This window comes from Giraffa tippelskirchi, chromosome 7 (genome assembly GCF_054371585.1).
Source record: "Giraffa tippelskirchi isolate mGirTip1 chromosome 7, T2T-mGirTip1v1.2.pri, whole genome shotgun sequence".
NCBI lineage: Eukaryota > Metazoa > Chordata > Mammalia > Artiodactyla > Giraffidae > Giraffa > Giraffa tippelskirchi.
The window spans coordinates 5841244-5865023 of NC_137281.1; the positions used below are offsets into that span (position 1 = coordinate 5841244).

General features: G+C 51.5%; 1 protein-coding gene across 2 annotated transcripts; it reads left to right on the plus strand.

Annotated features, from left to right (window-relative positions):
• Positions 1–7537: 7537 nt before the first annotated feature.
• SIGLEC10 (sialic acid binding Ig like lectin 10) lies at positions 7538–23532 on the plus strand. Of its 2 annotated transcripts, XM_081514680.1 has the most exons (13): positions 7538–7583; positions 7699–7830; positions 7916–8290; positions 8449–8733; positions 9370–9417; positions 9518–9781; positions 11106–11153; positions 11283–11540; positions 11625–11909; positions 12415–12508; positions 12619–12778; positions 14448–14670; positions 22327–23532. In XM_081514680.1, exons 2-13 carry the CDS (start codon positions 7794–7796, stop codon positions 22449–22451), a joined length of 2202 nt encoding a protein of 733 aa, XP_081370806.1. In that variant the 5' UTR covers positions 7538–7583; positions 7699–7793; the 3' UTR covers positions 22452–23532. The 2 variants fall into 2 exon arrangements, with proteins under 2 accessions (XP_081370806.1, XP_081370807.1); XM_081514681.1 differs by lacking the exons at positions 11625–11909; positions 22327–23532 and having other exon boundaries at positions 7707–7830; positions 14448–15374.
• The last annotated feature ends 248 nt before the right edge of the window (positions 23533–23780 follow it).

Consider the following 23780-nt stretch of genomic DNA (forward strand, 5'->3'; position numbering starts at 1 on the left):
TTATGTCTGAGTGATATCACATGTATATTATATATTCATTCATCTATCAATGGACCATTAGGCTGCTTTCATATCTTGACTATTGTAAATAATGCTGCAAGGAACATTGGTGTGCATATATATTGTCAACTTATTGCTTTTGTTGTCTTTGAGTAAATACCCCAACGTGAAATTGCTGGATCGTATGGCAGTTCTGTTTTTTAAGTTTTTGAGGAACCTCTATGTTGTTTCCCATAACGGCTGCACCAATTCACAGTTCCAACAACAGTGCACAGAGGTTCCCTTTTATCCACATCTTTGTTTTTTGCTGTCTTTTTTAGAATAGCTACTCGGACAGGTGTGAGGTGGTAGCTCATTCTGGTTGTGGTGTGCATTCCTCAAAGATGAGTGATACTGAGCACCTTCTCTTGTATCTCTTGGCCATGTGTTTGTCTTCTTTGGAAAAATGTCCACTCATATCCTCTGCCTATGTTTAGTCAGGGTGCTTTTTTTTTCCTTTTTGATGTTGAGTCGCATGAGGTTTTTGTATATTTTGAATATTAACCCCTTATCAGATATACTGTTTGCAAATATCTTCTCCCATGTAGTAGGCTGTGTTTTTGTTTTGTCCTTCACCGTGGAAAAGCTTTCTAGTTTCTTAGAGTTTCATTGATTTATTTTTGCTTTTGTTTCCCTTGCCTGAGGAGACAAAAAGATGTCTTTAAGGCCGATGTCAAAGAGACTACTGCCTATATTTTCTTCTTAGAGTTTTATGACTTCAGATCTTGCTTTTGCTATGTCTAATACAGCAGCAGGAACAGATTGAAACACCACAGGAACATCTTCTTATGTAGACATCACAGGTTTGCTGTGTCTCAGTGGAAGTCATTTGAGAATGACATTGTGAAAGTGTGTGTGTTGGGGGAGGATATTGAGGTGTTTTAAATTTCAGGAAGGGTGAGGGCAGTGGGGTGGTTGTGGTAACTAAGTGCTTGCTTTGATATGCTCCCTCCAGCAGAGACTCGGCTGTACTGAAGTACAGTGAGAGGAGCAGACTCCTTGTTCCTAGGTTCAGTGAGTATGAATGCAGCCGTTTTGGGCAAGCAGCATTTGCAAACGTGTCCAGAACCTGGGAAACATTCCCGAGGGAGCTGCAGTTCTTCAGGACTCTGGACAGCACAGATCCTGGTGACTGGGGTCAGGGGTCAGTCTGCGCCGAGGGAAGTGGAGCGCCCTCTGGGGACAGCGTTGTGAACTGCAGCACAAGCGCTATGGGTGGGCGCTGACAGACAGGTGTGTCCCAATGACACAAAGATGCCAGCTAGGGGGTGTCTAGCTTCCCAGGTGGGCTGCCCTGGTGGCTCAGGCGGTAAAGAATTTGCCTGCAGTGCGGGAGACCTCGGTTTGATCCCTGGGTTGGGAAGATCCCCTGGAGGAGGGCATGGCAACCCAGGCCAGTATTCTTGCCTGGAGAATCCCACATGAACAGAGAGCCTGGCGGGCTACAGTCCATGGGGTCGCAACGAGTCGGAAACGACTGGATGACTAAGCACAACAACAGCTTCCCAGGTGGCGCAGTAGGTAAACAATCTGCCTGTCAATGCAGGAGATGCCAGAGACGCTGGTGCGATCCCTGGGTCGGGAAGATCCCCTGGATGAGGAAATGGCAATCCGCTTCAGTATTCTTGTCAGGAAATTCCATGGGCAGAGGAGCCTGGTGGACTACAGTCCACGGAGCCACGAAGAGTCTGACGCCGCTGAGCACACAGGGATGTCTAAGATAGTCCCCTTCCCCCAACAAAAGCTCCTCAGCACCCTCAAGGACTCAGATAGAGCCAGACTCAGACTCTGCGTTCACCCCTGGAATGCTTTCCTACATCCTTTTCATTCAACCGTCCTAATGAGCCTAGTCCTCAGACCCACACCCAGCATCCTTCCTAGGACAGAATCTTGAGCTGCCTACCCACCTACCTACATGTACACACACATACCTACCGACTTCTCTTCTTCCTCCTCAACCTCTCCAACCCCATACCTACCCACCCACCCCTGTCTCACTTCCCCTCAATATCTATCTTTGCCCTTGTGACCTCAGGGGCAGACAGCAGGTGCTCAACACCTGCTGAATTTGAGAAGGAAACCAGAAGCCTGCAGAGTGTTTTATTTTTTTTTTAAGGACTAGGCTCAGAGACAATCTGAACATTCTTAGGCAGAGAAGACAGATACAAGGATGACTGAAAAAAGGTTCTTGCAGACTCGGTAACCCCTCATCTGCTGTCTGGCCAAGGGTGGGGGAAGGATGGCTTGGATGAGAAGGCAATTGCAAAGTAGAATGGGGAGGCACTCTGGTCACATGGAGGAGAGGTGGAAAGCTCAGAGGGGGTCCAAGGAATCACCAGACATTTGTGGGTGGGGGAAAAAAGTGTAGAGGTGGGGAAATGTTGGGGCAACTTCATTGTAAGTTCAGGAAAAACATTTCAGAAGAGATGGCCTCTGAGCTGAAAACGGTGAAAAAGGGCGCCAGCCACAGGAAGAGCATTCCTGGAAGAGGGGAAAGCTAGTGTCACGTTCCTGAGGCAGAAACAAATTTGGTAAATGTGAGGAACAGGGAGGTAGGTATCACTGGAGAGAATGCGGGAAGTAAAGTGAAGTGGATTCAAAATGAGTTTGCAGGGATCGTTGGGATTACACCTGGTCAAGTTCAGTGGGTTGTGGCGATTAGTTTAGATTTTTCTCCTAAATAGAATGAAATGCCATTGAAACGCTTGAGTAAGAGGGTGACTTGACCTGATCTATATTCTAACGGTAACTCTGGTTGCTGTGTTGAAACAGCATTAGGGAGGGAGCAAAAATGGAAGCAGAGAACGAGAGTCCGTATCCTGTGACAAACCATAACGGAAAAGAATCTGAAAAAGAATGCGCATATGTGTACAGTGGACTCACTTTGCTGTACAGCATAAATTAACCCATTGTAAATCAACTATACGTCAATAATTTTTTTAAAAAAAAGGAAGCAAGGAGAATCATTGATAGACTTTTGTCATACAGATGAGTGGTAATGGTGACCGGGACCTAGATAGTCATTCTCAATCAAGGGTGATTTTGTCGACAGGTGACAATGCCTGGAGACGTTTTTATTGTCGCACCTGGGATGGGAAGACGGGGAGTAGAGAATAGTGAGCAGAGAGGCCAGGAATGCTCCTCAATATTCTACACAAAGTGCAGGGCAGCTTCTACTCACCAAGAACTATCTGATTCAAAACATCAATTGTGTTGTCAACTGTGTTCCCCTTAGACTAGGGTAATGAATGAAAGAGGGGATGGGGATAAGTGAGTAGATTTTTTTAATATTTAAAAAGTTGGAGGCTTCCCTGGTGGCTCAGTGGTAAAGAATTCACTTGGCAACGCAGAAGACATAGGTTCGATCCCCGGTCTGGGAAGATCCCACATGCCTTGAAGCAACTAAGACCGAGTGCCAAACTGTTGAGCCTGTGCTCTAGAGCCGGGAGCAGCAACTACTGAAGCCTGGGTGCCCTAGAGCCTGTGCTGTGCATCTAGAGAAGCCGCTGCAATGAGAAGCTCGCACGCTGCAACTAGAGAGCAGCCCCCGCTCACTGCAGCTAGAGAAAAGCTCACGCAGCAACGAAGACCCAGCGCAGCCAAAAATAAATTATGTTTTTAAAAAAGTTGAATTGATGTGCAGATAGACTGTACACAGGACTGAGGCAAAGACATCAGAATGATGCTAGGATATGGGCAGATGTTGCTACCAGAAGCCATGACGTTTGGACCCCTGAAAAGCAGAAGAGCTCAGAGAAGCAGGCTGTTTCCGAGATTACTGGCTTATTGTAAAAGGATATATGTAACTCAGGAATAGCCAGATGGAAAAGGTGCACAGGGCAAAGTATGGGAAGAGGGCTCAGGGCTTCCATGCCTTCTCTCTGGGGACATGTACCAGTCTCCCCAAATCTTCACATATTCCCTGACCTGGAAGTGTTCTGAACCCCATACTTCTGTTTTGTTTTGTTTTTTTACGGAGGCTTCATTCCATAGGCACAATTGATTAAATAACTGGCCGTGGGGACTGATTCAATTTCCAGCTCCTCTCCCCTCCTGGGAGGTCAGGGGTTGAACGGAAAATTCTAACCTTCTAATCACAGGTTCATTCCCCCTGACAACCAGCCCTCATCCTTTTGTGCTTTCCAAAAGTTGCCCCATTAACAAAAACTCTGGTGTGGTGGAAAGAGGCTTGTTAAGAATAACGAGACACCCATTTCTAGCTCCAAAGTGCTTTCAGGAATTGAGGACAAGAGACCAAATTTTTTTTTTTTTTTTAACAAAAGATGCTCCTATTGCTCTTCTCAGTCAGGAAATTCCAAGGGTTTGGGGAGCTGTGGGCCAGGAACCATGAACAAAGACCAAAATACGTATTTACTGCAAGTCACAATATCACACGTAGCAAGGGTTATTAAGGTCATAGAGGAAACAGGACATCTTGGGAGAGCGATCCTGATGCATTCTAAGATTTAGGAGTCAGGGGAAGAGGCAGAACTATAAAAGATGAGGAAGAGTGTCCAGAAAGGTCGGAGGAAAACCAGGGAAGTATGGACCTGAGCTTGATTGCAGGGTCGGGAAGCTCCCCCTGGAGAAGGGAATAGCAATCCATTCCAGTATTCTGGCCAGGAGAATTCCATGGACAGAGGGGCATACAGTCCACGGGGTCGCAAAGAGTCAGACGCGACTGAGCAACTAACACGACAATAACAAGGGTGTCCTCTGTGTGCTGCGTGCAGCCTCTCTCCAGCAGGCACCTTCGAGATGACAGCTCTAGGGGACACAGAGGCCAGACTGAGCCAGTGCTTCAAGAAGCAGGTGGGGAGGGGGCGACCCAAGTGAGATGAGAACATAATTTACCTGGGGCTTTTAAGCATTTGAGGTCTTTGGTGATCTTGACAGGAAGAGTTTGAGTGATGTGAGGATGGAGGCAAGATTGGACCAGGAAAAGTGGGATGGGCAGAAAAGAAAGGGCAGGTCCTGTGACCGGAAATACCTTTCCTATGATGAGAAGAGTGAACCCTCAGGGTTTCCAGGAAAGTGGAGGAGGGGAGCTGATGGTCTCAGCGGAGCTGATGGTTTCAGGACCACCTCCAGGAACCTCTCGGCAGCTGCCTGCAGAAGAGGGTGGTTTGTTCCACAAGTGGGGTCACTAAAGGGTCCTCTGGCCCCACTCAGTTTCCACCTGCCTCTGGCCACCTGGCTACGGATGTAAAGCTGCCCCGATGACCTCACCTGGTACAGGAGGCCTCCTCACCTCCACATCTCAGGGCTCAGCATTGAGGTTTGAAGGCGTATATTACCCCATGGGTGGCCCATGTTCATTGATGCGGGAATAGGAGACCTCTGGGTTGGTTAGGAGGAACAGGGGAGCCACAGATTGGTATCTTTTTGGCCCCAGGGTAGCAGAGGGTGCTCTCTCTCCTTTTTCTGGCTGATGGAGCAGCACGGAATAGTGCAGAGAAACCCACGGAAGGCCTGACATGTTGCCACCCTCCTGGTTCCTGCTCCTGTTAACCTCAGAGAGGCATGGAGATGCTTCAAGGCAGGGGCAAGACTGAATCTAAGCTTTGAGGGTGGGGAACTTCAGTTCTCGGCTCCGTCAGGGCAAGCCCCCAGCTAGACCCAGGCTCCTTCTCTCCTTCTCACTGCTCCCTCTGGGAGGCCCTTTCCCGCTCTGTCCCTGGACGCAAGGGCGTCCCCTAGAGAAAGCCCAGGATGGGCAGTGGGGACCTGGAAGCAGATGAAGAGGAGGGTGGATGTTACAAGCTGAATTGTGCTCCCTCGGCCTCCAAGTTCATACGTTGACGCCTTAACCCCCAGTGTCTCAGAAGATACACTTGGAGATAGAATCTTTAAAGAGCTAATTCAGTTGAAATGAGGTCAAAGGGCAGAGTCCCAGTCCAATATGACTGCTGTCCTTATGAAGGACACACACAAGCCAGACCAGCTGAAGACTCGGAGAGAAGGTGGCCATCTCCAAGTCAAGGAAAGAGATCTTGGAAGAAACCAACCCTCCTGACACCTTGACCTTGAACTTGCAGCCTCCAGAACTGTGAGGAAATACATCTCTGTTGTTTAAGCCACTCATTCTGTGTGGTTTTATGACAACAGATTAACACGGTGGATCCGAAGACAGGGATAGCTACATGTCACTTCCTTCAGGAAGCCCCTCCTGACTTCACCAGGAGGAAGTGAACACCCTTTCCCCAGGGCCAGGCGGGGACATCTGTCTCAGCGTGTGGGGTGGGGCGTTTATGAACACTTCAGCGCTTTTCTGTTTCTAAGGCTCTTCCTTTACCAAGCTGGGATCCCCCAAGGTCAGACACCAGCTGATTTACCTATGTGTGTTTCCCCTCCCCCATACACAGCTGGACATCTGCCACATACAAGGTCCCAGGGCATGGAGGTCAACAGGGCAAACATGGCGTCTCTACGTGACCAAAACAAAGAATCATTTCAAGGAGAGGGAAACAGTCAAGATCTGGGGGAGTTAACACTGACTCACCGCACAGTTCCCATGCCTCGTACACTGCCAAAGAGGCTGCCATCAGCATCACCCTGGCTGGCGGTGGTGGTTTAGTCTCTAAGTCGTGTGCGACTCTTGTAGGCCCATGGGCTGTAGCCCACCAGGCTCCTCTGTCCATGGAATTCTCCAGGCAAGAATACTGGAGTGGGTTGCCATTTTGGATTCTTTACCACTGAGCCACCAGGGGTCCTGAGTTTTTATCACAACAGGTGTTACAAATGTATGTCATTCAACTGTGGGACAGAAGAAGGGGAGATTGGGGAGCAGACAGAGATCCTGGGGGACCAGGCTGCAGTGAGCCCATCAAGGAGGGTGAAGGAGTAGGGACAGAGACCAGCCTGGGATTGCCAGATGTAGCCAAGAAAAATGCAAAATGCTCAGTTAAAGTGGAATTTCAGATCTAAACAGTGAATAATTTTAGTAGAAGTATATCTCATGCACGGGCTTCCCCGGTGGCTCAGCGGTAAAGAATCTACCTGCAATGCAGGAAACATAAGAGACGCAGAGTTTGATCCCTGGGTGGGGAACATCCTCTGGAAGAGGGCATGGCAACCCACTCCAGTGTTCTTCCCTGGAGAATCCCATGGATAGAGGAGCCTGGTGGGCTACAGTCCATGGGGTCGCAAAGAGTCAGACACGACTGAAGCGACTGAGTATGCACGTGTGAATATCTCATGCATATACTTCTGAGACATACTTATACTAAAAAATATATATATATTATTTATCTGAAAGCCAATTTTAACTGGGCTTCCTGCCTTTTATCTGGCAAGACCAGCCCTGCACCACCACCACCACTGTCATCGCCCTCTGCCCCAGGAATCCACTGCAGTCACCAGGGGCCCCTGGAAGGGCTTACTGGGGACTTTCACTTCTGCTTCCCTAACGACTCAGGGTCCAGAGGGAGAGTCCCCAGCCTCCACCCACCCGAAGCCAGGCCCCAAGGTTAGACACATGCCCTCCACCCCCTCCCCCAGAGATGACTGGGAAAGGTGACCAGCTCAGGGAGCCCAGACGCCAGGTGAGGTCTCTAGGAAAGAATGAGTTCAAGTGGGCGCCAGATGGTGGTGGGGACAGTCCAGAAAGGAAAAAGAGTCGTGTGGGTCTGTGCACCAGAAGCTCATTTCATGCATCAGTCCCCCAGGGCTCAGCTTCCGCCTTCTGCCCTTGCCCACTGCCCGTCAAAGCGTCTGGGGAATGAGTGTGTCCCGGGAAGGTCCAAGTGCCTGAGATGTTCCTGCCGCTGTTCTTGGCCGTGCTGTGGGGCGGTGAGTGGATGAGGGGTGGCCAGGAGGGGTCCGGGGTCGGGGGCTGGGGCTGGGCTTGTGGCCTGAACCTCTGTCTCCCCCATAGGGTCGCAGGCTCTGGACTCATTCAAGCTGAAGGTGCAAGAGTTTGTGATGGTGCAAGAAGGCTTGTGCGTGGTCGTGCCCTGCTCCATCTTCTACCCCTCCAGAGGATGGAGTCCCACCACCCCAGCTTACGGCTTCTGGTTCAGAGACCGGACCCCCAAGCCCAGTCTGCCAGTGGCCACTAACAAGCCAGATCAAGACGTCGACACAGACACCCAGGGCCGATTCCAGCTCCTTGGCGACCCCAGTGAGAGCTGCTCCTTGCTCATCAGAGAGGCGCACCTGGAGGACAGCGCATTGTACTTTTTCCGGTTCGAGAGAGGCGATTATGTGAAATATAATTTCATGGAATACAAGTTCTATCTGCAGGTGACAGGTACGGAACTGGCTCGAGCTGGAATGGGGTGGGTGGGGGGAACCCCCTCCCCCACCTTCTCATACGGGGGAGAGTCTGTAGAGAGCGGACCATGGGTGACCCCCCTGGGGTACCCCCAACCCGGAGCTGGCATCCCACTCTCTCTTGGTCCATCCCAGCCCTGACACAGAAGCCAGAGATCTACGTTCCAGAGATCTTGCAGCCCGGACACCAGGTGACGCTATTCTGTACATTTAACTGGATCTTTGAGAAATGTCCCGTCCCTACTCTCTCCTGGACTGGAGCCACTGTCTCCCCCCACGAGGCCAGCCCAAGAACTTCCTACTTCTCAGAGCTCACCTTCACACCCAGACCCCAGGACCACAACACTGAGCTCACCTGCAGAGTGGACTTCTCCGGAGAGGGTGTGAGCACGGAGAACACGGTCCGGCTTAGCGTGGCCTGTGAGTTTTGGAGGCGGGAAGGACGTCAGGGTGCGCTCTAGGCTCGGGGGATGGGGAGGTGGAGAGGGGACGATGACGGACAGCTGTTGGCGGCCTGCGGGGAGGAAGGCTCCGGAGTCTCGCGATGCTGGCCTCGGCCCCAGGAGGGGAACGCGGCTGCCATGTGGTCCTCTGTCCGCAAGCGCATCTTAGGCACTCATGCGTCGCCTGTTTTCCCGGGGGACTGTCACACTTTCTTTTCTCTGAGGGGGTGCTCTCTGGCGCTGGGGAATGTATCATTCCTCCCCAAAGCCGGGCTCCCCTGATAGCTCAGCTGGTAAAGAATCCGCCTGCAATGCAGGAGACCCGGGTTCCATTCCTGGGTTGGGAAGATCCCCTGGAGAAGGAATAGGCTACCCACGTCAGTACTTTTGGGCTTCCGTGGCGGCTCAGCTGGGAAAGAATCCGCCCGCGATGCGGGAGACCTGGGTTTGAACCCTGGGTTGGGAAGATTCTCCGGAGAAGGGAAAGGCTACCCACTCCAGTATTCTGGCCTGGAGAATTCCATGGACTGTATAGTCCATGGGGTCGCAAAGAGTCAGACACGACTGAGCGACTTTCACTTTCCCCAAAGCCAACTCCCAATCCTGTTAACAGATGCCCCCAAAGACCTGGTTATCAGCGTCTCCGACACCGATGAGCCAGGTACTGAGGGCCACTTGGGGGTGTCAGGAGGGCGGGGGGAGTGGCGTCTCCCCCTGTGGTCCTTCTCTTGCTGTCTCTCTCTCTCTTTCTCTCTCTGCAGCTCTGGAGCCCTGGGGAGAGAACCCACACCTGGAAGTCCAGAAAGGCCAGTTCCTGCAGCTGCTCTGTACTGCGGACAGTTTGCCGCTGGCCACACTGAGCTGGACCCTGCAGGACAGAGTCCTCTCTTGGTCCCACCCCTTGGGCTCCCCAACTCTGGAGCTGGCACTGCCCGGGGTGAAGGCTGAGGACGCGGGTCGCTACACCTGCCGGGCTGAGAACAGGCTTGGCTTCCTGAGCCGCAGCCTGGACCTCTCAGTGCAGTGTGAGTGTGACCGGCAGGGGCCTGGATTGGGGGGCCGGGGAAGAGGCAAGGGGGCTGGGGGCAGAGTCCCAGAGCTCCACGGGGACCTGGAACCCCAGGCCTGCGGGACTAAAGATTCTGCTTCCAGCTCTGATGGGAGGGGTCGGCCGGAGCGGGATTTTCCCCACACCACCAAGCAATTCTCCCACATCAGCGGGCTGTCCTACAGCTCAACTCGGTTCTGATACTGTCTCCCTGGAGAGAGTCAGTCAGATCCCCGAGGGTGAAGGGATGGGGCCCACCAGGCTGGCCCCGCCCCCACCTCAGCTGCCAATCACAAGTCCACGGTGTCACCTGTGCTTCTGACCGACCAGTAATTGATTGGGGGTTCCCATGATCTCCTCCTTGGGTCCCATTAATTTGCTTGAGCTGCTCAGAGAAATAGTTTGCTCACTAAATTACCGGTTTATTGTAAGTCTCTAACTCAGGAACAGCCAGATGGAAGCGATGCTTAGGGCAAGGTATGGGGAAGGGGCGCCTAACTTCCACGTCCTCTTCCTGGGCACCATGTTCCCCAAATCTCCATCTGTTCACCCCATTTAGGGAGATGGTTACGGAGGCTTCGTTACATATGCCTGAGTGTGTGCTCAGTCGCATCTGACTCTTTGCGACCCCATGGACTGTAGTGCACCGGGCTCCTCTATCCCTGGGATTTCCCAGGCAAGAATAGTACAGTGAGTTGCCATTTCCTCCCTCCAGGGGATCTTCCTGACCCAGGGATCGAACCTGGGTCTCCTGCATTAGCAGACAGATTCTTTACCACTGAGTCACCCGGGAAGCCCCCGTTACATAGTCACTTTGACTAAATCATCAGCCACTGGTGGTTAAACTCAATCTCCAGTCCCCCTTCTTTCCCCTCCTCAGAGGTCAGGGGGGTGGGACTGGAAGTTTCAACCCTCATATCACGTGGTCATTTCCCCCGGCAACAAGCCCTCAGCCTTGGGCACTTCCAAAAGTCAGTTCAATAATGGTATACTCAGGGATGGTGGAAAGGGGTTTGTTATAAATAACAAGGCACTTTTACCATCCTTACCGTTCAGAAAATCCAGGAGTTTTAGAAGCTCTGTATGTGGAGTAGGAAGGAAGACCAAAGACCTATCTCTGTTATATAGCACCGTATCTTAGGGACCTGCCTTAGTCAGTTCCCTTGGGTTCCTCTTTGGAGAATCACTCGGAGGGTGATTCAACCCTCCTCCCCCTCCAATCCCTTCATCCCCGGGGACGTTCACTTGACCCAGAAGGAAACCCCTGCCTTGTTTAGAGCCAAGCGCCCCACTTGTTTCAGATGCCCCGGAGAACCTGAAAGTGATGGTCTCACAAGCAAACAGCACAGGTAGGGAAGGGCGTCAGAGGAGCCAAGGCTTCTGGGTGCCAAACTGGGGCACGGACGTCTGGCACGTCAGCAGTCAGGAGGGTTCCTGTGTCCTCAACTCTTCGTCCACCCTACCCCTTCTCTCCCTAGCTCTGGAAAACTTCGAGAGTGGCGCATCTCTTCGGGTCCTGGAGGGCCAAAGCCTGCGTCTGCTCTGTGTCGCTCACAGCAACCCCCCTGCCCAGCTGAGCTGGGCCCGACAGGGACGGAGTCTGAGCCCCTCCCAGCCCTCAGATCCCGGGGTCCTGGAGCTGCCTCAGATAAAAACAGAGCAGGAAGGGGAGTTCACCTGCCGTGCTCAGAATCCTCTGGGCTCCCAAAATATCTCCCTGAGCCTCTCCGTGGTCTGTGAGTGTGGGGGCCCTTGGGACAGGATACCAGGGTTCCAGGGAGGGGAGAGGCGCCCCTGATCCCTCCCATCTCTCCCCACAGCTCCTCCGCAGCTGCTGGGCCCCTCCTGCTCCCAGGAGCATGAGGGTCTGCGCTGCAGCTGCTCCTCCAGAGCCTGGCCAGCCCCCTCCCTGCGCTGGCGGCTCGGGGAGGGGCTGCTGGCAGGGGAGCTCAGCAACGCCTCCTTCGAGGTCAGCTCCAGCTCCACCGGGCCCTGGGCCAACAGCTCCCTGAGCCTCCGAGAGGGGCTCAGCTCCGGCCTCAGACTCAGCTGCGAGGCCCTGAACGGCCACGGGGCCCAGAGTGGGTCTGTCCTGCTGCTGCCAGGTCAGGGGTCAATGGACACCCCGTGGAGGCGGGGGCTGAGAGGGACTCAGCTAGGTCTTGTGGTTGGATCAGGAGCTGGGGGGGGGGAGGGGCGGGGACAGGCCGGCGTTAGTCCCTCAGTCCTGTCCGACTCTGCAACCCCCATGGAATGGGCTCCTCTGTCCATGGGATTCTCTAGGCACGCATACTGGAGTGAGTTGCCATTTCCTTCTCCAGGGGATCTTCCCCACCCAGGGATCGAATCCAGGTTTCCCGCATTGCAGGCAGATTCTTTACTGTCTGAGCCACCAGGGAAGCCACTTGGGATGCAGAGGGGAAATTTAAATCAGAAAGCCTGACATCTGGGCTTGGGGTGTAGTGGAATTTCCAAGAAGTCGATGGGAAGGGGCTGCAGGGGAAAACCTCTGGCATGGGAGCTGGAAGACTGAGTGCCTAGTGGCGGGCAGACAGGAGGACGCACATGGACGGGACAGGCTCAGAGTTTGGCTGACCATTTTCCGTGCAGATAAGAAGGGACTCGCCTTCGGAGCGTTCTCCAGCGGAGTCTCTCTAGGGATTGGCGTCACCACCCTCCTCTTCCTCTGCTTCATCCTGATTCTGTAAGTTAGGAGCAGGAGGCAGCGAGGGATGGGGCGTGGAATCTGGGGCCCCCCGGGAAAGGGGGCGGGACCCAGGCGCACACCAAGGCAGAGGGGGGGTGTTTCATCAGCCTGAGGACTCTGAGGAAGAAATGGACGCAGGCAGAGGTCCCGGCCCCGGCCCCGGCCTCAGCCCCGGCCCCGGCCCCCGGAGAGTCTCCGCGGTCCAGGTTCTCACGGAGGAGCACGATCCTGGATTACATCAACGTCATCCCTAAAGCCGGCCCCCTGGTGAGTGCTCCCAAGCCGCTGCCTCTTGGTCCCCTTCTCTGACCAAGCCCCGTCCCGATTTTCCTCACAGTGGAAAAGGCCCAGGTGTTGGATTCAAACCCTGATTCTGGCAGGTAACTTCTAGGAGACCTTGAGCATGTCCCTCCCTCCTGCTGAGCCTCTGTTGCTTCCTCCTTGAGAGCCTGTTTGAGGATTACAACACATATTATTGCTTAATGCTGCTGCTGCTGCTGCTAAGTCGCTTCAGTCGTGTCCGACTCTGTGCGACCCCATAGACAGCAGCCCACCAGGCTCCGCCATCCCTGGGATTCTCCAGGCAAGAACACTGGAGTGGGTTGCCATTTCCTTCTCCAATGCATGAAAGGGAAAAGTGAAAGGGAAGTCGCTCAGTCGTGTCTGACTCTTCGGGACCCCATGGACTGCAGCCTACCAGGCTCCTCCGTCCATGGGATTTTCCATGCACGAGTACTGGAGTGGGTTGCCATTGCCTTCTCCGTTATTGCTTAATAGATGGCAGCTATTTCACTATCACCACTGCCAACGACATGACTAGGTATAATTAATGATGTCACAATGATTAATATCACTGAGGGGCCATATGTCCTAGTGATGATTAAGGGCAGGGCTCTAAAGTCAGCCTGCCTGGGTTCCTTCCTGCTTTCCATCCCATTTCCATTCTGGGATGAGTCACTTAACTTCTCTGTGCCTCGATCTAACTGTAAAAAGGGAATACAAGTAGTACAGACCATGTAGGCTCATTCTGGGTACTTGATAATGCTCATTTTCTACCCATAAAATATTTAGTACCAGGCACCTAAGAAGTGTTGGGTAAATGCTGGGTATTTTCAGGAGAGAACATGTAGATGCTGACGACTCTAAAATTTACGTTTCCCAGACTCATTCCTCAACTCTAGACTCACAGCCAACTCTCTAGGCAGCATCTCTATTTGGATGTCTAACAGTCATCTCAAACTTTGCCTGTCCAAAATCAAACTCATGACTAAGTACCGCTTAAATCCCTTCTCCTCCACCCTCTGCATCTCAGCAAAGAGCCCACATTGGCCCAATTGCTCAAGCCTCCAGCCTTAAAGTCACTTCTTACTCCTCTCTTTTTTATCCTCCCACAATCAATCCATCAACACATCTCTTCTCACATCCATCCAAACCACTTCTCCCCACCTCAGTTGGATAGAGCTTAGGGACCAAGAAAAAAAAAAAGTGAAAAAAGCCAATTTCAAATGGTCACCTACACGGGATCCCATGTGTAAAACACTCTCCAATGTTAAGATTGTAGAGATAGAGGACAGGTTAGTAGTTGTGAGGGGTCCAGGATGGAAGGATGATGGGAAGAGAGGTTATGGATGTGGGAGGGAGATCCATGTGTTGATGGAGCACTTCTGTGTTTTGTGGTGGTCTTCACACCAATCTACCTGCATTAGTTAGTTCTCTAGGGTGGCCATAGCAAAGAACCACAGGCTGGAGGCTTAAACAACAGACTTCTGTTTATAGTTTGGTCCTGTCCCGAGATGGGAGGGCAGAGTCTTTGTTTCACTGCCTGATGTAACCCCAGTTCCTTAATTAGTACCTGGCACTGGGCAGGCGCTCAAGTATTTGTTGAATGAAGGAAGGAAGGCAGGATGGTCGTTTTTTTCCCCCCTCTTATGCTCAGAAACAGAAAGCCAAACCAAGCAGTCCTTCCCAGCCTCCTCCTCCAGAGGGTCACTCCCTGGAAGCCAGAAAGAACCAGAATGAGCTCCATCTCGTCTCCCACAACTGCCCGGGACCCAAATCATCCCCACAAGCCTCAGAAGCAGAGAACAACCAAGAGGAGCTCCATTACGCTGTCCTCAACTTTCCAGGCCTCAGACCATGGGAGACCCAGAGACCCAAGGGTACGCACCCAGAGTACGCTGAAATCCAGTTCTACTGAGGGTCTTCGAGGCCGGAGGACTCAGATCCAGGCCAGGGAGAGAGGGAGAGCAGTTGGGAAGAGAATAGAGTGTGGTCTGTCTGTCTCTCTCTTTTTAATCCCCCGAGGATGGGTCATCCCACCCCAGATCCTAGCATTTTGGAGCAGCTCGATGACTGTCTCCAGAGTTGTTCAGTCACTCAGTCGTGTCCGAAGCTTTGCGACCCCATGGACTGTAGCCCTCCAGGCTTCCTTGTCCTTCGCCATCTCCCGGAGTTTTCTCGGACTCATGTCCATTGAGTCGGTGATGCCATCCAATCATCTCATCCTCTGTTGGGCGCTTCTCCTCCTGCCCTCATTTCTTCAAATACACTCTTCTGAGCAAGGAAAAGCTTTTCCTCAGAGAAACCCAGGCCCCATCCCAGCTGATTATTCACAGTCTCAGTTTCTCAACGGTTGGGAGGGCCTTTAGAGAGGATGAAGCACTGCTGTTTGTGAGATCACCCAGCCAACCTCACGGGTCAAATCTGGGCTGCTGCGGGCTTTGATAGCACCTGTGAGCCGAGAGTGCTTTTTACATTTTAAATGGTTGGGGGGGGGGAATCAAAAGAAGGATGTTTTACGATGCATGGAAATGACTTGAGATTCAAATTTCAGTGTCCCTAAATAAAGCTTTATTGGAGCACAGACATGCCCTTTTTTTTCTGTATTGCCTATGACTGATTTCAGGCAGAATGGAGTTGTTGCCCTGTTAAGCCCAAGAAAGCTGGCCTTCAGTTAGGAAAAGTTTGTTGTTTAGTTGCTTTCCTGGTTCTTCTGCTTCTTCTTTTGGAATAGTAGGCACCTTTAAACAAAAAAATTTTTTTTTAATTACAGTATAGTTGGTTTACAATATTGTGTTAGTTTCAGGTGTAGATCACAGTGATTCAGTTATATATATATGGAAAAGTATATGAAAAAGAATACATATATGTATGAGTCACTTTGTTGTACAGCAGAAATTACACACAACATTGTAAATGAACTATACTTGAATAAAATAAAAAAAGACTTTCTAAAGACAATAAGAGGACTTGGAGTAACTAAACTTTTACGTGAAATATATAAGGTCAAGTTCCTCTAGCCCCTCAAATAACCATGATTATAACCTATATAAAATAAACTCCTCCAACATATAGTATGATTCTGGTGTTAAGTTTTTAGTGAATTTTCAATAAATAACTGATGAAAACTTTTTTAAAAAAGGTTATTAGGACAAAGAGGCAGCACAAGAGAATTTGGAGGAATGATAAAAACACGCTGGATCTTGTTAGCAGTGACAGTTACACAGCTCTATGCATCTGTCGAAACTCAGAACTGCACACCAAAAAGAGTGAATTTTACTGTACTTGAAAGAAGGTAAATAATACAAATGCAAAATATTTTGAGCACTTTTTAAAAGACTGTGAGGATTCAAATGATTTAATGCAAGTATCTCAGTGATTTCCCTTTCTGGGGCCCTTCACCGCCAGACTCCCACTGCCACTTTAGCGGACTTTTCTAGCAAACCCTGACTACCAAGCAATCTAAAAAGCAATCATGGAGATTTCTCTGGTTGTCCAGTGGCTAAGCCTCCACCTCCCAATGCAGGGGGCCTAGGTTCCATCCTTGGTCAGGGAACTAGAACCCACATGCTGCACCAAAGATCCCAAATGCCACAACTAAGACCAAACGCAGCCAAATAATTTTTTAAAAGAATAATGTTTAAAAATCTTAGAGAAAAAAAAAAGCAATCATGAGAGCCACATAAACCCAGGGGCACTCTTTCCAACACAGACTTCGACCCACAAATCTGACCCCTGATCTCAGTCTCACTCCAGTAACCTCTTGCCAAGCATCCCAGCCATTTCTGAGAATAGTGGAAAATCCCAAGACCGGAAGGGCTCCTAAGTTGGAGGTGTTGAACGAGTGGGTAAGGCTCAAGGGAGGGAGAGAGGAAGGCGCCCAAGGGTCTCCTGCAGGGAGGGGGACGGAAGGAACTTAAGGGAATCCTTGAGCCCTGTGGGCTAGGAAGGCCCTGAAGATCGAATCTTGGGACTTTGACAGTCGGAGGCCTGTAGGGGGCAGTGAAAGGAAGAGATTCGTCCTAAGACTGGCTGCGTGCTTAGTTGCTCAGTCTTGTCCGACTCTTTGCGACCCCAAGCACTAGCCCTCCAGGCTCCCCTGTCCACGGGATTTTTCAGGCAAGAATTCTGGAGTGGGTTGCCATTTCCTCCTCCAGGGGATCTTCTGGAGCCAGGGATTGAATCCATGGTTCCTGTATTGGCAAGTGGATTCTTAACCCACCGAGCCATCAGGAAAGTCCAGTGAGCTACCCTAGAGGACCAACAATACCCCTGCATGGGACTCCCCTCAGCCTGGGGACCCCTCTCCCTTTCTAGCTTCGCTCAGCATCTCCTGGTCTAGGCGGCCACCGCGGCGGGGAGCAGACAAGGGACACCGCTAAAGACCCGGGCAAAACCTTCAGTTACAGCTCTGGCGCTGAAAGGAAACAGCCAATCAGAGGGCGAGAGAGAGAGACTGTGCTCAGAAACGTAGCCAATGAAAGAATGAGGGTGCTAGCCTCCTGGGGTGCTAGCCTCGCACTGCTTCCAAGCCCCACCTGGATCTGACAGCTGGAGGGAGCAGCCTCGGAAGCAAAGCGAGTTCATCCGCCAATCAGAGCTGAGGATGACGCCTCTCGCTTTCGTACGTAACACGGAGTGGGCGGAGCTCAAGCCGATGACTGACCCTTCGCCCAGCAAATCGGAAACGTCCTTCCCTCCAGATGCACGAGTTGATTGGTCACTTTTCAGAACTTGCCTGTCAGTTTTGGAAGCTGGGCGAAGCGCATTTCCTTAGAGACGCAAAAGCCCACCTCCGCTCTCCTAGCTCCGGGAGGAGGGCCTTAAAGGGCCAGGTACTTGGTACGATTGCCGGGAGAAATATCAATAACCTCAGATATGGAGATGCAGAAACTGAAGAAGAACTAAAGAGCCTCTTGATGAATGTGAAAGAGGAGAGTGCAAAAGTTGGCTTAAAGCTCAACATTCAGAAAACAAAGATCATGGCATCTGGTCCCATCACTTCATGGCAAATAGATGAAGAAACAGTGGAAACAGTGTCAGACTTTATTTTCTTGGGCTCCAAAATCACTGCAGATGATGATTGCAGCCATGAAATTAAAAGATGCTTACTCCTTGGGAGAAAAGTTATGATCAACCTAGACAGCATATTAAAAAGCAGAGATGTTACTTTGCCAACAAAGGTCCGTCTAGTCAAGGCTATGGTTTTTTCCAGTAGTCATGTATGGATGTGAGAGTTGGACTATAAAGAAAGCTGAGCGCCAAAGAATTGATGCTTTTGAACTGTGGTGTTGGAGAAGACTCTTGAGAGTCCCTTGGAATGCAAGGAGATCAAACCAGTCAATCCTAAAGGAGATCAATCCTGAATATTCATTGGAAGGACTGATGTTAAAGCTGAAACTCCAACACTTTGGCCACCTGATGCGAAGAGCTGACTCATTTGAAAAGACCCTGATGCTGGGAAGGATTGAAGGCGGGAGGAGAAGGGGATGACAGAGGATGAGATGGTTGGATGGCATCACCGACTCAATGGACGTGAGTTTGAGTAAACTTCGGAAGTTGGTGATGGACAGGGAGGCCTGGCGTGCTGTGGTTCATGGGGTCGCGAAGAGCCTGACACGACTAAGCGACTGAACTAACTGACTTGATAATTGACAAGGTTGGACTCTGATCACAGAAACAGGAGAAACCATTACAGAACAAAACCAGAAGCAGTGCCGTTATGCTGGGGTTGAGTTTTATGTTGCGAAAAAACAGACTTAGCTTGTTCTAGGGCAAGAGCTAGTAAGAAGCAGAGAGAGGATTCGTATCGTCATTTCAGAGCCCTGTTCAACAAAAGCTTCTTCTTTGGGATAGATTGTAACCGGATTAATGAGACCTGAATGCTAATCATAGCTGCCAGAAAAGAAAGCCAGCTTTCTTGATAAAATCTTTTTGATTCCAGCCACCTGGCCTTTGCTTGCACCATTTTTTTCTATGTCCATTCACCCTAGACCTAGGCCAAAGGCCCCTCCTGTAAAAACAAGCAAACAAAAAAACTCTCCCATACCTTCTCCTCCAGCCGCTATGGAGAGAGCAACTGTTTTCCTGGCCCCTGACTTGACCCTCCACCTCCTTGCCTCCAGGCTACCTTTAACCCACTTCCAGCTCTCACTGTCCTGTCCCTCCCTGTGTCCCAGCTTCCATCACCCCAGAATGCTACCGTGGATTTCACCCCCTCAAACCTTGAGAGCCCTTGGAGAGCAGCTATTGGTTCTGCATCTACTCAGAGTCCCCAGCATCACGTAGAGTTAGCTCAAGAGAACTCAGAAAGTGAGTTACTCTCGGATTTCTCATCCTTAAAGTGGGATGTTGTGAGCTTTTATAAGAAAATTCATATTGAAAGGCATCACTCAGGTTGAAAACTTTGCATCATCCTTGATTCCTCATTCCTCACCTCCAGCAGCCCTACAGCAAATCCTGATGGTTATTCTTCCAAAATTCATCGTAAATGCACTCACATCTTCCCATCCCCATTAACTGCACCCTCCTTGGGGTCGTTACCACCCTTGCCTAGAGGATGACAGCATTCTCTCTAGGCTTCCTGCTTCCAGTCTTATGCCCCACCACAATCCACTCCCCAAACTGCAGGCACAGTGCTCTTCTTAAAACAAATCATGTCACATCTCTGCCTGTAAACATTCAAAGTCATCTCAATGTTCCAGAATTAAATTTAAAAAATTCCACAGTCTTCACTGCAGCCTATAAGGTATTATGCAGTCTAGCTTCTACTTGTGTCTCCATTAAAAGCACAGACTCTAGAGGTGGGGTTCAAATCCCAGTTGTGCCAGTTACTTGCTCTGTGACCTTGAGTAACTCACTTAGCCTCTCTGACACCCAGTTTAAACCTCTGTGAAAAGAGGACTAAATAAGTTGGAATTATTAATTAATATAGATCTCTGTTTTATTAAAAGGAAAAAACTGACTAGTAGTCCTCCAAGTTGTCGAAGTTGTGAAAAACAAGGAAAGACAATGGCTGCAGATCAGAGGTGACTGAGTTGTGATGATTCAGTGAGACCCTGCATTGGATTCTGGAACAGAAAAAAGAGAGGATGTTCATGTAAAAACTGGGAAAATCCAAATCAAGTCTGGGGTTTTAGTTAAGAGTCATGTAAGGGGACTTCCCTTGTGGTCGAGTGGCCGAGACTCTGAACTCCCAATGTAGGTGACCTGAGTTCGATCCCTCGTCAGGGAACTAGATCCCTAAGACCCAGCGCAGCCAAATAAATAACTAAAATAAATATTTTTGAAAAGAGCTACGCTGATTTCTTAGCTGTAACAAATGTTCCATGACCAGGTAAGGAAATAACAAGAGTGGAAGCAGGGTGAGTTACAAAGTTATCTTTGTAACTTTTCTGTAAATGTGAAGGTATTCCAAAATTTTAAAAAATATTTTTTAAAAAATAGACCTGTTCATCTCCTAGGTTATTGCTTCCCAGTCCGTCAAACACTATGTTTGTTTCACCCTGAAGGACCTTTGCACCTGCTGGTCTCTCTACCAGGAATACTCAGCGCCCAGGTCGGCTCGTTTCATCCCACAAGTAGTCTTCTCTAACCATCTTAACTGAAATGACCCCCTGTGCCTTTGTATCCCTTGTCCTGTCTTTACACTTCCAAAGCCCTCTTTCATGTAGGAACGGAGAAGGCAATGGCAACCCACTCCAGTGCTCTTGCCTGGAAAATACCATGGACGGAGGAGCCTGGTAGGCTGCAGTCCATGGGGTCGCGAAGAGTCGGACACGACCGAGCGACTTCCTTTCCCTTTTCCCTTTCATGCATTGGAGAAGGAAACGGCAACCCACTCCAGTGTTCTTGCCTGGAGAATCCCATTGACGGGGGAGCCTGGTGGGCTGCCGCCTATGGGGTCGCACAGAGTCGGACACGACTGAAGCGACGCAGCAGCAGCAGCAGCAGCAGCAGGTAGGAAATGTACTATCTGTGCTTTGTGTGTTGCTCATAAGCGTGCATCTCTTTTGTCGGGCGCCCAACCTGGCGCCTAGAGTATTGCAGGCACTGAATAATATTTCTTAAATAAACAGATACAAGAATCCCATTGCTTCTCAGTAGAATACTACCATGGTCACCAGCAATAACAAAAAGAAACGCTCATTGGTTGAGATGAATTTTAGTCCAGATCGTGTGTTGACTACTTCACACATGCGATATAGCCTTTAAACCTCACGAGATCCTAGAAGGTAATATTAACCCTGTTTCTCAAAAAACAGAGACTAGAAGGGTTTAAACTCACAAAGTAAGTCAGAGACAGAGCTTAGAATGCAATCCAGCCTCGAAGATTCGCAGCCCAGCTACTAACCCCTCTGCCCTCGGGAGCATCCAATGTCCAGATTTCCCTAAATGCCCCTTTAGTCCTAGAGTACACCATCGGCCCCACCCCGACTCCGTCCAGGACACGGTCCAGTAACACAGATGAAGAAAGAGGAGGCTAGGGTCTTCTAGATCTGAGGAAGGAAGGGGCTGGGGGCCTGCATTCGAGGTCTGAGGGAGGAGGGGGCTCGGGGCCGGGGACTTTGGTCTCGTGGAGGTGGGAGCTGCGGCCTGAGACCTATGCGGTTGAAGCAACTAGAACCTCCAAACCCAACCCTCGCACGCTTCCACGCGGCTCAGCACGCCCCGCACGAGCCGCCCCCGCACGCCCCGCAAGCCACGCCCCTTCCCAACAAAGTCCCGCCCACCTTCTCCCAGACCCTTCCTCTCTCTCCGCGCGCTGGAGAAATCGAGGCGAAGGTGCTAGAAAAGACTTGAAGCACCCTGAAAAGATGGAACAGCAAAAGGAAGAAGCTGGGCCTGAGGGGTGAGAGACACGGGACTCCCCGCGGGAAGGACAGTGACCCAGAATGAGGAGGGACAGAGAAAATCGGAGAGAGAGTTGAGCAGACCCAGACAGGGTACCGGGAAAGAAAAAAAAAAAAGCCTCTGGTATCATCACATAGAAACAGAATCTTTGAGGATCTTAGTGACAGAGCTGAGCGAGATACTGAGAAATAGGGAGAGAGCTAGGAGCAGATATTAATGGAAGAAAGAGAAGTTTCTAGCGGGAACCAGGAGAATTGAAGATACTGATAATTGTCTGGAGAAATAATAGTGATAATTGACCCCAGGTATTGAACACTTCCCAGACCTAGCCCTTTCAGAGGCACCTTTGATACCACCAGCAGCTCTCTCTTGGTATGAAAACTTAAGGTTCGGAAGGGGAAAATGATTCGCCCAGATGCACGGGTGAGAAGGGCAGCCTGGAAAGGAGACCATCCTCAGTGGGACGCTGAAGCTCCAGCTGAGCTGTCTGCCTGTCTGTAAAGAGAGACAGGAAGGAACAGAGAAAGAGAGAGAGTAAGGGGCCAGAAGTCAGAGGCAAACGGTCCTGATGAGGAGGAGAAATGAAAGCCTGGGAGAAGACAGGAAGCAGCGAGGCTGCGGAAAGGAAAGGCATGTGCAGACCGCGGACATCCCCTGCCTGACCTGTCCTCTTGTCGTTCTAGGAACAATCTGCCGTCCCCCGGGACTGGGTCGTGGCCGCCTCCAGCTTTCTCAGCTCTGCCTGCTTCTTTCCTGGGTGCCCCAGATCCAGCCCACCTGGGGCTCCCCGAGAGCCTGGCCTCTGTGACCATCCCCATCCGCCTGGATGCCCTCTCCTACCTCCTGCACAGCGCCCTGATGGGGGCCTACTCGCTTCAGCAGTCCTTGCCCTCCTGCCCCTGTGTTCCCCAGGCATGCTGCACCCAGCCGGGCGCTGCCAAGAGGCTACCCAAGGGACGCAGGGGCTGGGACATCCCGTGTAGGCCAGGCCGGGGCCAGGGCCACCGGAGATGGGGACTTGGGAGGGCTGAACAGGCAGAGAGGGGCTGGGCCAGGGGCCGTGGGGCTGGCCCCAGGACCCTGCCAGTGATGCCGCCGTCACCAGCACCGCCTGCCCAGGATGGGAAGAAGGACACCCAGGCTCCGGAGCCACCTGTGGAGCCACCACCTGCTGAGGACTGGGAGGCCGAGTACTAGGACCCTGAGGATCCTGCACCCCGGATTCCGGAGGGAGCCTTGGAGGTCACCAGGAGAGTTTTCTTGGAGCCCAGGGTGACCCCAGCCCTGCCAGAGATACCCAGGAAACATCACACTCCCATCCCTCTTCCCTGAAAACCACAGCCTCAGAAAGGGCTCCTGCGAGTCCGCTGGTGACACCGGGACCTGACTTAGGATCCCAAGCCAGGAAAACAACCTGAACCTCATGCCCAAACCCAAGCCCCTTCTCGTCTCTGACAGCATCCCTAACTACAGTGCCAACCTGCGCCTCTCTCTCAACGCCCGGGGCTCCCCCGGACCTCTCCAGCCCCCTTCCTAACCTAAAGCTATTCCAGCCTGCCTCCGCCCGCCCCAGCCCATGGCCCTGCTGAATCCCATGGCCCCAGCCATTCATCCCCCTTCCTGCTCCCATCTCTGCCCTGACCCACCCTCGTAGCCCCGTTTCCAGCTCCCTCATCCCCTTCTTCCTAAGGGCCGTGTCCTCGACCCCAGCCAGCCCCACCTCATCCTCAACCCCTTTCCGGTCCCAACCCCCCCAGCTGACATGCCCTGTGACCCCACTTGCAGAAAACCCCTTGTCCCAACATATCCATGCACCTGCAGCCCCCCACCCCATTTCCTGCCCTTGGGGAGGGGGACCAGCTTGCACAATAAATGGCTGAGTGTCCCTATGTCTTGTGTCTGTGTGTGCTTACGCAGCTCAGGCTAACCCCATGGGTGCCGGGAGCAAGGCCGGTGAAGCGCTGCCAGGGTGGCTGGGAGGGTCACAAAGAGAGGCCGCTGGGGCCAGGGGCTGCGGAGAGGCAGGGCCTGGATTCCTGCCTCAGCGAATTCCATCTGGGGCCTCGGCCTGCTGGAAGTTGCTGGGCTGCGGGGCCATTGTGTGGGGAGGCTTAAGGGATTTGGGGGAGCCAGGGAG

What these genes read in the sequence shown, in the direction of transcription:
- SIGLEC10 (XM_081514680.1), top strand. Translation starts at nt 7,794, where the DNA reads ATGTTCCTGCCGCTGTTCTTGGCCGTGCTGTGGGGCG. An exon ending in CTTGGCCGTGCTGTGGGGCG is followed by an intron (nt 7,831 to 7,915) that starts GTGAGTGGATGA and finishes TCTCCCCCATAG; the next exon opens with GGTCGCAGGCTCTGGACTCA. An exon ending in CTCACAAGCAAACAGCACAG is followed by an intron (nt 11,154 to 11,282) that starts GTAGGGAAGGGC and finishes TTCTCTCCCTAG; the next exon opens with CTCTGGAAAACTTCGAGAGT.